This window comes from Pteropus alecto, unplaced genomic scaffold (assembly GCF_000325575.1).
Source record: "Pteropus alecto unplaced genomic scaffold, ASM32557v1 scaffold11, whole genome shotgun sequence".
NCBI lineage: Eukaryota > Metazoa > Chordata > Mammalia > Chiroptera > Pteropodidae > Pteropus > Pteropus alecto.
The window spans coordinates 15,231,541-15,245,045 of NW_006431956.1; the positions used below are offsets into that span (position 1 = coordinate 15,231,541).

At 46.3% G+C, this 13,505-nt stretch overlaps 1 protein-coding gene across 1 annotated transcript in view; it reads left to right on the forward strand.

Annotated features, from left to right (window-relative positions):
- Window positions 1-2,958: 2,958 nt before the first annotated feature.
- The window catches only part of GAD2 (glutamate decarboxylase 2), a 71,293-nt gene continuing 60,746 nt past the window's right edge, over window positions 2,959-13,505 (forward strand). The window contains exons 1-6 of the mRNA XM_006907014.1: window positions 2,959-3,508; window positions 4,238-4,297; window positions 4,476-4,625; window positions 5,623-5,856; window positions 10,419-10,509; window positions 11,051-11,163. Coding sequence (XP_006907076.1) covers window positions 3,433-3,508; window positions 4,238-4,297; window positions 4,476-4,625; window positions 5,623-5,856; window positions 10,419-10,509; window positions 11,051-11,163 — 724 coding nt within the window. The 5' untranslated portion in view covers window positions 2,959-3,432. The remainder of the gene's footprint in view (window positions 3,509-4,237; window positions 4,298-4,475; window positions 4,626-5,622; window positions 5,857-10,418; window positions 10,510-11,050; window positions 11,164-13,505) is intronic.

Genomic DNA, 13,505 nt, shown 5'->3' on the forward strand with positions numbered 1-13,505 from the left:
CCCCTTGTTGTGCCGCAGCCTCCCCCCGGCACTGGGACCCGGAGGGAGGAGCCACCCCCCTGGCTCTGCGGCTGGGGATAGGTCAGGGCCTGGCCCAGGCACCCACAAAAGCAGCGCCGCAGGGCATGGTTCATTGTCAGTGGCGGGGAGGGAGAGATATCTGCACCCGACGTGACCCTGCAGCCTTCACCCGTACTCACCCGTCCAGCCACCACTCGGAGGGGAGCGGGGCGGAGTAAACGCCGAGCTTCCTGCCAGGCCCCTTCTTCAATCCAGGCTCCTCGAGTAGCCCCCGCAGAACCCCTGGAAGCCTGGCCCTTCTGTTGTTGGAAAGAGAGGCAATTGCCCCCTTCCTTAAACGCCACTTTTAAAAGTGGGACTGGAAAAGAGAATGGCAAACGTTTGGTGAAAGGATGCAATGATTTTGTTTTCCTTTTTTCTTTTGTATTTTCTTTTCTTTTTCTCTCCTTTCCATCTTTCTTCTTTTTCTGTCCTTTGACGTTTAAACGCTGGAAGGACATAAAGGAAAACTTGTACCAGACACTCTTCCTTGGCAGGCCTGCGACGCCATCTCTGGGTAAACCACCAACAAGAAATAAGTTAGCCAAGGAATTCGGCCCGGCAGGCGGCCCGGAGCGTGGTCTTTCTCCCTTTTTCGAGGAAAGGAATTGGAAAGCTTTTCCCCAGCGCTGGCCCGCCTCCCCTTCCCATTCGGTGGCTGCCTCCTTTGTGAACTAATGACGGTAATTATTACCTCCTTGAGCTCTTTTGTTATCTCCAACCCAAGCCTGACAAAGGGGGGAGTGGACTCTTTGGAGAAATATAAGTCTTTATAAAGCAAATTGCCGTCTAGGGAGGGACGGCGTTTGAGGGAGAACAAATCAAATGCGGTGTGCATCTTAAGAAGGAGGTGTTAATTTAAAAAAAAGAGAGAGAGAGAGAGGTAAATACCACCTTTAGATTCAATGTACCCCAGAGCTGCGGGATTTAATGGAGTTTAAACAGCATTTTAAGTCGTATTTTTTAAGATCCGTTTAATCCAGGTGCTGCGATTTCTACCTTCCTCATGTTTTAATCCGCTTCTTCCTTCGGGGGCTTTGTGTGTGTTTGAAACTCTTGTTTTGAAGAACCTTTATGTTTTCGACCATTCATCCATAGTCGAAAAGTTCTGCCACCGCAGCCCGCTGGCTGGCAGCGAAATGTGCAGGATGTGGAGTGGATTTAAACAAAGAACCCGTCTCTCCGACGCGTATCTGCACTGCTGGAGCGAGAGCGGCGGAGCTGCCCAGACAGCTAGCAGACGGCAGAACCACCAAGTCTGTACACCCTGGCGTTGTTGCCCGGCTCCACTGGAGTGCCCGCAAGAGGGGCCGAACTGAAGCCTGGGTCGGTGCCCACAATGCTCCCGCGGCCTGGTGCAGGCTCCTCAGCACCGCTGGCTTTGTGCCCTTCCCTGCCCCCATGCCCAGCTCGGACCAGGTGGCCGCGGGCAGATCCTACCGCTTCTCTTGGCTCCGTCACGTGGGAAGAAAATAAAGCTTTGTGGAGAGAATTGGCCAATCACACATACACACACACACACACACACACACACACACACACGCGCCTAGGGACACAAGACTTGGGTTTGCAGGCGGCCACCCTGGGCCCCACGACGTCCTTCCTGAGCCAGAGTCGAAGGGTGGTAGCCAAAACTGAGGATCCATGGGTCCTTGCTTTGGCAGCAGCTTGGAGTGACTTGGTTCAAGAGGTCAGAGAAAAAGTAGCTGGAACACAATGGTAATGAAAAGCGCCCACCCAAGGGGAGCAGTATCCCAGGAATGCATGCCGCTGGAGGCCTGAAGGCAGCCCAGTCCCATCCTGTCCTCCTCGCCCTCTTTCCACCTGCCCAGGACCTACAAGGTGTGCGGGCCGCTGCTCTCTACAGCCAAGGGAAAGACAGCAGCGCGAACTCAACAGGCCCGAATTCTCAGGGCGCCCTCCCTTTGTTTAACAGATTTTAGAGAAAAGGAAATTATAAGAAAAGAGAGAGTCTAACTTTCTCAGGAAAGGAGAAATCTCTTTTCACCAGGCCACAGAAATAGCCAGTCTCCTCGTATTCCCTATGCTATCCTGCAGATTTTTGGTGGAGGGGTGGTCATTGATTTGAGGCCCGCTAACACCAGGACCCAGCAGACAATGCCATCTTTCCGCCTCGATTTGGAAATCTCAGATTGCTTAGTTCGAGACTCTGTGCACGCCTCCCACGCACACACTGATTCCTGTCACACATAAGAAGCGGCCTTTCCACGCCTCCGCAGGCCAAGGTCACCAAATGACCCAATCCCATCCCCCATCAGCCGTCATCCTGCCGACTCTAGCTCCTCTCCCTCAGCCCCTTCCAAGAAGTTTCCATTCGTTTATTTTCTCCCCAGCCCGAGGTCCTCGGTGATAGACTCCAGCATGGATTTTAATTGCCTCGATCAGCAGTCTTTCTCCCCAGCCGTCAGTCAGAGCCTGGACAGTGAGTCTGGCTACTGCACTCTTGGAAGCGCTGGACTGGTGCGCCCCCGGGGATCGCGCGGCTCAGTAGGCAGGCATTAGGCGCTACTAAGGAGCTGAAATGAGCCCATCAGTGCGTCGGTGCCCTTCCCCCGCAGTTCCTTCCCCCGCCGTCCCCTTCCCAAGCTCTCAAACTGCTCCTGATTCTGGTCCAGCCTCTCAGGCTCTCGAGGTCACAGCGACCTCAGTACTGTCTTGAAGGAAGGCGGCGCGGGAACCGCGCCTCCTTTCCGGCAGCCAGAGCCAGACCTCAAACAATACACCAGTTAATGCGTAATACAAGACACCTCTCAGCCACCCTTCCCGCCTCGCCAAGGTCTCTCTGGTCCACCCCTCTCTGAAGCCAGCGCTCGCTTGACCGCGTTAGCACCATGGACAGCGCACCCGGACCGGCGGGGGCTGCTGTCACCCTTCCTCCTCGCTCTCTGCTTGGACTCGCCTGCACGCCTCCCACCCACTCGCTCTGACTCCAGCCCGTGCGCACTGCCTGCCTCGCACCCTCACGATTCGGCTCCCTCCCTCTCCCATTTTCCCCTCCGCCGCCCCCTCATCCGTCCTTATTGGGCTCCCTTGCCTTCAAAATCATTCCGGCGCTCTGCGCCTTCCCATCTCCTGGCTCTGAGGACCCTTACGGTCGCCTTTCATATTTAACCTCCACAGCTTTCAGAGAGCATTGCCACGTCTCAAAGCCCTAACTCCAATACAAACACACACGCAGACACGCACTTTTGCTGTCCCTGTGTGACACCCACCCTCGGCCGCGCGGCCGCGCGGGTCCCCGCGCGGTGCGGTCCTCCCGCCACCCACAGGCACGCGCGCGCAGGACGGAGCCGAGAGCAGCTCTCCGACACTTCGCACTCAGAGGCGACCTGCTCCAGTCTCGCAGCGCTGATGGCCTCTCCCGGCTCCGGCTTTTGGTCCTTTGGATCTGAAGATGGTTCTGGGGATCCCGAGAACCCCGGCACAGGTAGGAGGAGCGGGACCTGCAGCAGGCGAGCTTTGTGCGTGGACTGGGGTTTGCGGGGCTAGGGAAGACGAAGGAGGTTTTCCACCTGCAACAGGAAACTTCGGTAGCTTCGCCCTGCTCTTGGGGTAGGTCACTGATGGTCCAAGAGACCAAAACCCCCACAGGTCCTTATCCCCTAGGAAGACCTCCCCGCAAAAATCCCGGGCCTTTCCCGCTGACGTCTGGGAGAGCCTTCCCATCAAAATCATCTCCTCGACCCTGAATTCCGCGGGTCTGGGACACTGCCACCATCTTGGTGTATGGCCCCTGGAGAGGGACAGAGTCTCAGTGGGGAAAGGAACAATTGGAAGGGTGAAAGAATTCTGCCTTTCCCCACCTCGACTTGGTCTAGAATGCTTTGTCTAGAAGGAGAACCTACGAGGAAAGGAACAAGCTCGGTGTCTAGGAAAACTCGCCCGAGAGAGGCAGGAAAGGGAGTTTGCCAGAATCGACTGGTACCTGGAAGGCAAGTGCAAGGGGCCGTGGTGTGAGCTTCTTCTTGGAAAATGAATCAGCGAGCGGGGCTGCCAGGCTCTCGCGCACCTCCCGCACCTGCCCGCGGTGCGGAGCCCAGACGGCCTCTTCCCCGACCCTAGGTTTATTGACGTCGTTCACATAGAAAGAAATTTCACACGTTCGTCTGCTGTTCTCTTTCTGCCTCTCTATCCTCCTGCCTGTCTTTACTTACAGCCAGAGCCTGGTGTCAGGTGGCCCAGAAGTTCACGGGCGGCATTGGAAACAAGCTGTGCGGTGAGTGCCTGTGCCCAGGGCAGGGAGGCGGACAGGGCCAGGTGCCTGGGGGCCCGCGGGGCAAAGCCACCTTCTCAGCTCCACGCCCCCAGCAGCGGAGCTGGGATAAGAGGGAACGAGGGAGCCCGGCCGCGCGGGCAGTGGCTGACCGAGGTCCGCGTTCCGTGTCCTTGCCCAGCTCTGCTCTACGGAGACGCCGAGAAGCCCGCGGAGAGCGGCGGGAGCGAGCCCCCGCGGGCCACGTCCCGGAAGGCCGCCTGTGCCTGCAACCAGAAGCCGTGCAGCTGCCCCAAAGCCGATATCAACTATGCATTTCTACACGCAACAGGTAAAGGCGCCTCGTGGGGCCCGGGGGAGCCCCTGCCTTTCGCTCTGCCCCGCCCACCGCGGCCAAGAGGGACCCGCACCATGAGCAGGACACCAGGAGTGGAGGTAGAGGGCGGAGGCGGACCCTACGGGCATCTTCAGTGGAAAGGGAGATACGCCCGGCCTGCCCCCATGGTCCGAGTCCTGACCCCCGCCTCTGCGTGGTGCTGGGCCCCATCGTTCCAAGGGGGTCCGAGGGGCCGTGCACTCTAACCCCAAGGCCGCCCTCGGAGTTGCGGGGGGCCGAGGAGCCTGTGTGCGTGGAGCTCGAGGTCGGCTTTTTGGTACCGCTGAGGCCTCGGGTGGAACTTGGTTTCCTGTTCAGAATTACTAAGACTTTTTAGATTTGTAGCTGCGATTTCACAGGAGAACGATTCCATTCACGCGAGACCTGTGCGCGGTTTTACTCCTTTAGGCTTACACATCTAGTCATCCAAACACGCGTGCGCACCACACACACACATACACACACACACACACACACGCACACACGCACACACACACACGAACACTAGCTTTAGAAATAGCGGGCCTTCATAATAAGCCAGAGATCCTAACGTTGCATGTTCCGCATTGCTGGGTTGCCCAAAGGCATTCCTCAACCATTTTTGACGTGGAGTATTTCCATAATCATTTAAGATAATTTGCTGAGAAATAACATTTAGGAAGAACCCCCTGTGAAATAAGTAAGTGGAGGCACACTCTGTTTTAAAAAAGAAAGCAAACAATAAGTTATGGATTGAAATGCAAGAGTTCATTTGGGGTGGGAAGGAGAAATCCTAATTTTTCTCATTCATTCGTCTTTGAAAAATGCCTCCCTTTTAAAGAAAACGCTCTGAGTTTCCAGATTTTTAAAAAACATATAATCTCTCAGTTCAAAGAGAAATTGCCAGATCAAGATCTTGCCTGGATATTTTCACAGTAAAATTAAAACGTGGCATTTTGATTCCTTTCCTTAGACCTGCTGCCAGCCTGTGATGGAGAGAGGCCCACCTTGGCATTTCTGCAGGATGTTATGAATATTTTGCTTCAGTATGTGGTGAAAAGTTTCGATAGATCAACCAAAGTGATTGATTTCCATTACCCTAATGAGCTTCTTCAAGAGTATAATTGGGAATTGACAGACCAACCACAAAATTTGGAGGAAATTTTGATGCATTGCCAAACAACTCTAAAATATGCAATTAAAACAGGTATTGTCTCATCAGAAATAATAAAGCTCTTTTTTCTTTCACAATCTTTTTTTTCTATAAAATATTTTCTTTTTTATGGAGTTACTGACATTTTCAAATTTACAAAGTTATTTTCGCCATTTAAAAAATAGTCATTATTAGAATGACTCAAATGAAAACACCCTTTGTTATTAGTGTTAATGTTTCTGAAGTTGACAATATCAGAAACATTAATTATAAATCGTCAGATTTTACATTGCACGTATTTGGCCATGGGGATTAACCACTGATGTAGAAGCAACTATTTGTCAGCAGAGGCCAGTAGAAAGGACCCAAAATGGAGAAAGAAAGGGAATGTGGAAATGAATGCTCAAAAAACATGATCCAAAAAAAAAGCCCAAATACTAATGTAGTCCTGATCATTTCTTTGTCATAGAAATGGTCAGAAATTGGACAAACCATTTTATATAATTATTGAACCAGACAGATAATATTTTGGCATTGTCTCAAATGGCCAAGACTTCAGATTTGAACTCCAAGTTGTCTCTATTTTCAAAGAAATGTACACAGAAGAAAACACAATACCAACTATCTTAACAATTCAGCCATGTATACAAGGATGATGTATGCTTCAGAGCTAATCTGTATACAAGATAAGAATTTAAAAGGGGGGTTAGGGAATCAGATATCCTTAGGGGCAGATTTTTCATCATATTTGGTATTTTTGCTTTTTCACAGTATTCTATTTCACATACTCTATTCATTTTATAGTTCCAGGTGTGTCGATTATGTGGGTGCATTCTAAGCTTTCATTTTATCTACACAAAGTCAGCTATTCATCTTCCAGGTCATGATTACCTCTTCCTTTCCTACATTGTCTCTAATCGTCCCGATACATGACGCAACACTTCATTAAAGCAATAAAAATATGTATGACTAAATTTTCGGGGGAAAGAGAAAGACCTTGTGGATCTAAATTGATTTGTGGCTAATTGATTTGGATCTAAATTTGATCAGTATCATTCTAATCAACAACAAACATTTTAAGAATGTTTGCCATGTGGCTTTCGCTCTTTTTATTTTGTGTTTTTGTTTTTGCACATTCTTTATACGAACAGAGAGGAAAGGTATGCATAGAAGAAAACTTGGGAAATCGATGTACTGAATTATTAATAAGTATCCACTTTTGTGAGACTATGGACTTAGAATTGGATATATAGGGAAAGGAATTTGACTTAATTTCTATCAAATTCAGTCTGTGCAATATGATTTTTGAAGGCTTATTAGATATCATTCTCAATTATGTTCACAGAGAATCCACAAGATGTATATATTAGGCATGAAAGATGTTTTTCCTTCCAGCTTTTCGTTTATCTGTAGGCACAAACCTGAAAATGCTTTTAATTCATTTTTGTTTGACCCTTTCACCTAACCTAATATTTAAATGTTAATAGTAAATTGCTACCTATTATTTTTATTGCGACCAAACCAAAAAGAATCTATACAAATATTTTTACATCTTCATCCTTAAAAGCTGGTGGTGTCTTAAAGACAAATTAAAGAGTTAAGATAATGGGTATTGCTATTCTATCTGTGTTCCATTTAGTATCAGGAAAAAGTGGGCCAACTTAATACTTAGATTTTTGTCAAAATGCTTGTAAAACTGTTGGTCAAGTGTAGCTCTAATGCATTGTATATAGAGTTTCTGGGAAAATATGATTGATTAAGTTGAATTTCTAAACAAGGTATAACAATAGTAATTCAATATCAATGTTATCTGTAACATACATAGTCTGGTCTTCCACCCTACCCTCAAATAGCTTTCAAAGAAATAATAGCAGTCATCTTCTCTTTTCGACTAGCAAGTTTATAGGTTTTAATGCTATAACTCGTGTTTGACAACTAGTACTATTTAGGGTCTGTCAAGTAGTTACCATCCCTGCTACCATCAGGCATTTAATGCTTCTTTTATAAAATGCATGTTATTACCTGCTTTCTACTTAGAGTCCTTAACCTAATTTCCCCTTGGATTCAAGCCTAGATAAGAGAGAGGAGCAGTGGAGAGATACATTAAAATGAAGTCTTCATGTATTGTTAAAATTGCCTCTGTAAGAAATGTTGGAACAGAAAACTGAAAATCGCAGAGAAAGAATTCTGGAATAATTAGCGTTTGCGGGAGGGGAGAGGTGTGTCATTAGATTTGGTGGTGATGGTGGTGGTTGGGGGTTGGAGGGGTCGATGTTGTCTTGACCCTTTTAAACCCAACCATCAGGCAAAGGAACTGAAGCGTCAGTAAATGAGGCATCCTTGGGTGTGTGTTGCCGGTATATAGAGAGCAGTTTGGATGACTTCGGGCTCCTCCCCAAATGATTGTAGACACCCGGGTCAGAGGTACCTAGGGCTGGCTGTTCGCAGTCTGCGCATCCTTGCCGCCTCATTTGATAATCTGCAGGAAGCGTTCCAGAGGTGTGAGCGGCTCTACTCTCACGTTTCAAACTCTCTGTCGCCCTGGCTGAGCGGGCTACGCTTGGCCACCCGATTCCTGGCGCGCAGCCTCGAAGCACAGGGCCGGGTAGGGGCGGAGGCAGCGGCAGCTGGATGCCAGAGCTGCTGGGGCAGCTGGCAGGCTCCAAGACAGGTCTTTCACATCCTTCCTCTCAGAGAGCCCTGCCTGGATTCACCTGCAGCCTGTAGAGGTCATGCAAAGAGAGCAAATATAATATTTCTGCAGAAACCAAGAGATCATGTTGTTCTGACCCATCAAACTATCTTCTTCTGTATTTTCACTTCATTATCAGTGAATGAAAAATTTGAGGTAGGAGAAAGTCAGGGGAAATGGGAGACCAAGGTCAAAAAAAAAAAAAAGAGAGAAGGGGCCAGGTCATTGACGCAACAAACTTACTTCCATAATTTCCCAAAGGCAGTCAAGGCGGGTGGGGGTGGAAGCGCTGGGTTGGCTTTCTGATATCCTGGACCACGACACCCATCTTGGCATCCCTCTGGATTTTATGCAGAGGTTTTCATGCCCAATTCCCCACAGAGTTAAATAGTGCATGATAATAGACACCAGACTCGTCCAGAAAAATGCATATGAATTGGGAGCTTAGATTAATGGATAGATTTGCTAATCCTTATTAATTTCCTTGTGAGCGCTAATGAAATGGGCAGTCAATGAGGCAGAGAGGAGTGGAGGGTTGCTCCAGACGGCGGGGGCAGCAAAGAAGGCTTTTTCACTTCCCTGGATGCATAAACTGACAGGGTCGACATCAGAGGACCTGGAAAAGAGCAAAAAAGACCGAAGGGCACTGTGCAAGGCCATAGGAAGGTAAAACAATGGCAGGGAATGGAGAGAGCACCGCACAAAACTCAATCTCTTTGAAATGTGCTCTTTCCTTTCCCAGCCCCTATCTTTTCTCAGCGTCTAATTGTGTAGCCACATGCCAGAGGCTGATAAGAGAGCACTCCCGGTCCTAGAGATAAGCTCCGTGTTGACTTTTGTCTCTGCTTTTCCCATTGCCTCCCTTTATCTTGTTTTGCCCATGCTGGCATGAGAGACTATCACATCCCCAGGCTTCAGACAGGTGTCCAGTAAGTGGCAGATGCCTTTTTATCAGATGCTATATCCATAATTGTTTATCTTCCAAAATTTTTGCTGCTAAGCAAATCGCAGATTTATAGATAGGCTTTTATGGGGCAAGAGAAGGAAATGGAATTCTAATGAGATACTTACCATCACATTTTAAATAATAGCCTCTGGAGTATTTGGATGTCAACCCCTTTTGAGAGTCCAAGAGACATCCAGAAATTAATTAGATAAGCCTTGCTAATGGACTGATCAGTCCATTGATGATATCTTCATGTATCTTGTTGACAAGACAGTGATGCTGACTGTATTCAGCTTTTTAAAAAAATCACGACTAAGGAGTTCTGTTGTTTATAATTAAATATTTGGACAGAAAAGAATTGACAAGAATTGCGTTTGTCCATGCCATCTTTAGACAATCATCACCTTTTCAATACAGGGCAAATCATTCAACTGAGTGTCCTATTTTCTCATTTTTGCCTTGTCTTTTGTAATCATCAGCCATTTGTCACTGATATTATTATGAATGTTGGCATGCCTGGAGGATGTCATGGAATGACCGATTTCCACAACAGCTTCAACAAAAAAGAATTTTTAACAGCATGAGTGTAAACAAGAATAGCTTATCTTTGAATATGTTTGGATTGCACTAGCATTTTAGTTTGCAAATGTATTAAAAGAATGCTAGGAAATTAACGAGTGTCCACATCGCAAACCACATTTGTTATTTTTATAGTAAATGTTCAAAGGAAGATTTTTAGAGTGTTTTAAGAAATACCAAAACACAAAATAGTCTCTCTTGCTAAAGAAAATGCTCCTGTGTGTGTGCGTGTGTGCGTGTGCGTGTGTGTGTGCACGCATGCATGTGTGTGGGTTTCTGAATATGCATTTCCTAATACTGAGGGATCTTTCAAGGTTCTTTAGCTAGAGAAATTGTGTGTTTGAGAGGCATTTATTTTCAATGGAGACAGTCTTGATTCTGGTATTCCATTTAATTCAGGACACCCCAGATATTTCAATCAACTCTCCACTGGGCTGGATATGGTGGGATTAGCGGCAGACTGGCTGACATCGACAGCAAACACTAACATGTAAGTGTGTTTTTTGTGTAATCCAGGATAATTATTAGTGAGATTCCATAGTCTTTATTCTACCTCTCCTGTGAAAATCTCTTTTATTAAGTAGGCCCTAAAATAGAGATATGGACTTCAGAAGTATATGGGTGTTCATTCTATCTTAATAGAAATAGTCCTGATGTAACTTTCATGCAAAGTTATACTACATTTTTTAAATGTAAAAGAGTATTCTTTGCATTTTGGGTTCATAATTATGTATACTGTAAAAGAGAAATGAGACCAGATGTTGTCTTTTAAATAGTGTTACTCAGCAATGTTCTTTATTCAATATGATAAATGACCCTTGTACAGTAAGCCAATAATTGAAGCTCTTGACTTTACAAATATAGAAAAATGAGCAAACCTTTTAGGAGGCATCATTTTCTCTCTGCTTAATGCTATACTCATAACAGTTGCAAATGTAGTGTTTGAGAAAGGAAATAGTTCTATAGATATTGAAATGGTGAATTATGTTTTTTAGTTACATACATAAAATGTGACCATTACTACATTTCAGGTTCACCTATGAAATTGCTCCAGTATTTGTGCTTTTGGAATATGTCACGCTAAAGAAAATGAGAGAAATCATTGGCTGGCCTGGGGGCTCTGGCGATGGGATATTTTCTCCTGGTATATGATATTTCGACTTTCTTTGTGTTTTTTCCTTCTGATGTGCAATGCCCTATTATGAACCTAGGAAAGATTAACAATCTAGTTCGTATTTCTGTTTAGGTTAAATAGGCTGTATGTTGATCAAAAGAATGAGTGTGATTAAGTACACATGACCATTAGCTCTACCTCCAAGCCAACTAACTACCCCATGCTTGAACATTAGTTATTTGTATTCAAAAGGAGCATAAACAGAAATGATATTTACCCAGTAGTTCTACTGGGATCCTACATACAAGACGTATGGATCATGCGGAACAAAAGAGTAAAGATTCCTAAAAGAGAATTCACTCTCGGATGCTCTTCCTTTCTTAGAGAAAGGAAAAGGAAAGCCTCTTTGAATAAAGTATTTATTCTCTGTTTGAGGGTGCATAACAAGGCAGGTCTACTTAATAGAGCCTATGTACCTTGCCGCTTTCAAGCAATAAGCAGAGAAGCTGATCGAGGAGGGCAGAGAATGCCTCGGGAGACAATTTCTTAGAGCTAAAAAAGAGAGTGATGATTTCTTTAAGAATTTTCTCATTCCCTCTCTTCTTTGTCACACCACTCAGTCTTTTCTAAGCTGCCTCATATCATCAGCCATTGAATTCTGAGCTCCTTTACTTGCACCTGAATCAACCTGGAACAAAAAGCCCTGGCCCTGATTCCCAGGTCTGTGTGTGACCTTGGTTTGTGGCAAAGGAGAAATAGAAATTAGAAAGGCAGTGGGAAGAGAGAGTCTCTAAAGAAACCTAGTGTGCAGATCATTCCCTAATCAGTGGCAGGAAGGAGGTCATCATAATGGGCTGGGGGCTCCCCTAGCGCTCAGTACACTAAGCCAGAGCCACACCTGCCATTGTGTCAGGCCTAGCAAAGGCCACATTGTGATCTCTCTTCAGAAAACCTACAAAGACAAGCGGATGATGAGGGAGAGAGAACATAAAGAAAAGGTGAAAAGAAAAAATGATAAACGAGCGACAGTGGCCTCGAGGCCAAGGCTTAAATCAAGCAGCTTTTACCTACAAGTTCAGATCTGCTATTTTAGTTTACGTTTTTAAAGATATAGCACTTTTTTTTTCAGGTGCTAAAGGAAAACGTGTTAGTTAAATGGAAGGGAAAATTAGCCTTTTCTTTTTAAGTCATTGAACACCAGCTGTGAGGAATTTTAAGCTAGCCTCTATTTGGTAGGAAACTTAGTTTTCCTCTGGAAAACCATCCCCTACTGAGGGAACTTTGTCATCATTGCCTGGAACTGAAGCTCTTAAGGTATGTTTCATGAGGAATGAGTAGAGTTCAGGAATCAGCATCATTCTTACCTTCATACTTCTTCTCTCAGGTGGGTTGTATGATTGAGCTGTCCCCGAGGGAGCCAAGAGTGTCCTGGGCTCTCTTTTAATGGTTCCCCAGGAGTCGGAAGAGAACAGCTGCTCCTGTCGACCCCGAAAAGTTGACTAAAGGGGCTTGGGATGGGCCTAATTTACCTGGCTGGTCTTGGAACCCACCTGCTCCAGAAAACACACACCAAGAGAAAGCAGCCTCTTTGGCAGTTCTGCTAAGCCAGGTATAGATTTAGGGCTTGCCCTGCCACCCTCATCACTGACAGGAAATGGTCAAGAGAAGGGGTAGACGAGACTTAACTCGATCATGGGTCTTCTTCCTTAGATTCTCAAGACCCATATGCTCTCACCCCAAGATGGAATCCATAGATGTCATTCTACAGTGTAACGTAGACATTGCAAAGTGGGGAGGAGACAGGAGAAAAGTCCATTGGCAACCTGTTTCTTCTCTGCTCTCTACAGACATTACAGAGGAGAGATGGACTGTAGTATTTTTACTTGCTAATGAATACCTTTCTAAGGGTAAAGAGTCTTGCAATTTGAAGAATGGGGAGAGGAGAAATCATGCATCTTATGTGCCTGAGATCTAAAAGTCCCATTGCCTGGGACTTTTAACACAAAGAGTTAGGTCTGTGGCTCGAAAATATAGCTCAGCTCAGTTTGCCTTACACCTCCATCTATTACATTCGGAGGCTTCATGAATCATGGAAAGTCCTTTGGGACTTCTAGAAGAAATCCGTTTATGTGATGTCACCTACACCTGATAGCCAGAGAGAACGGAGCACTCCTTGCTGCTCAGTAAGTCATGAAGGGCTGAGAGGAAAAGAAAAGAGGCTTGGCTTAGTCACAAGCCTTTTTCTAACAAGATTTTCAGAATGGTTCAGGGTTTGCTTTTGCATCCTTTCTGTGGAAAATTCATGGGGCAAAAAGAGCACACAGGGCTTACGCATCTGTCTTCCTATCTGTGTCGCACAAAACAGTCTGCTC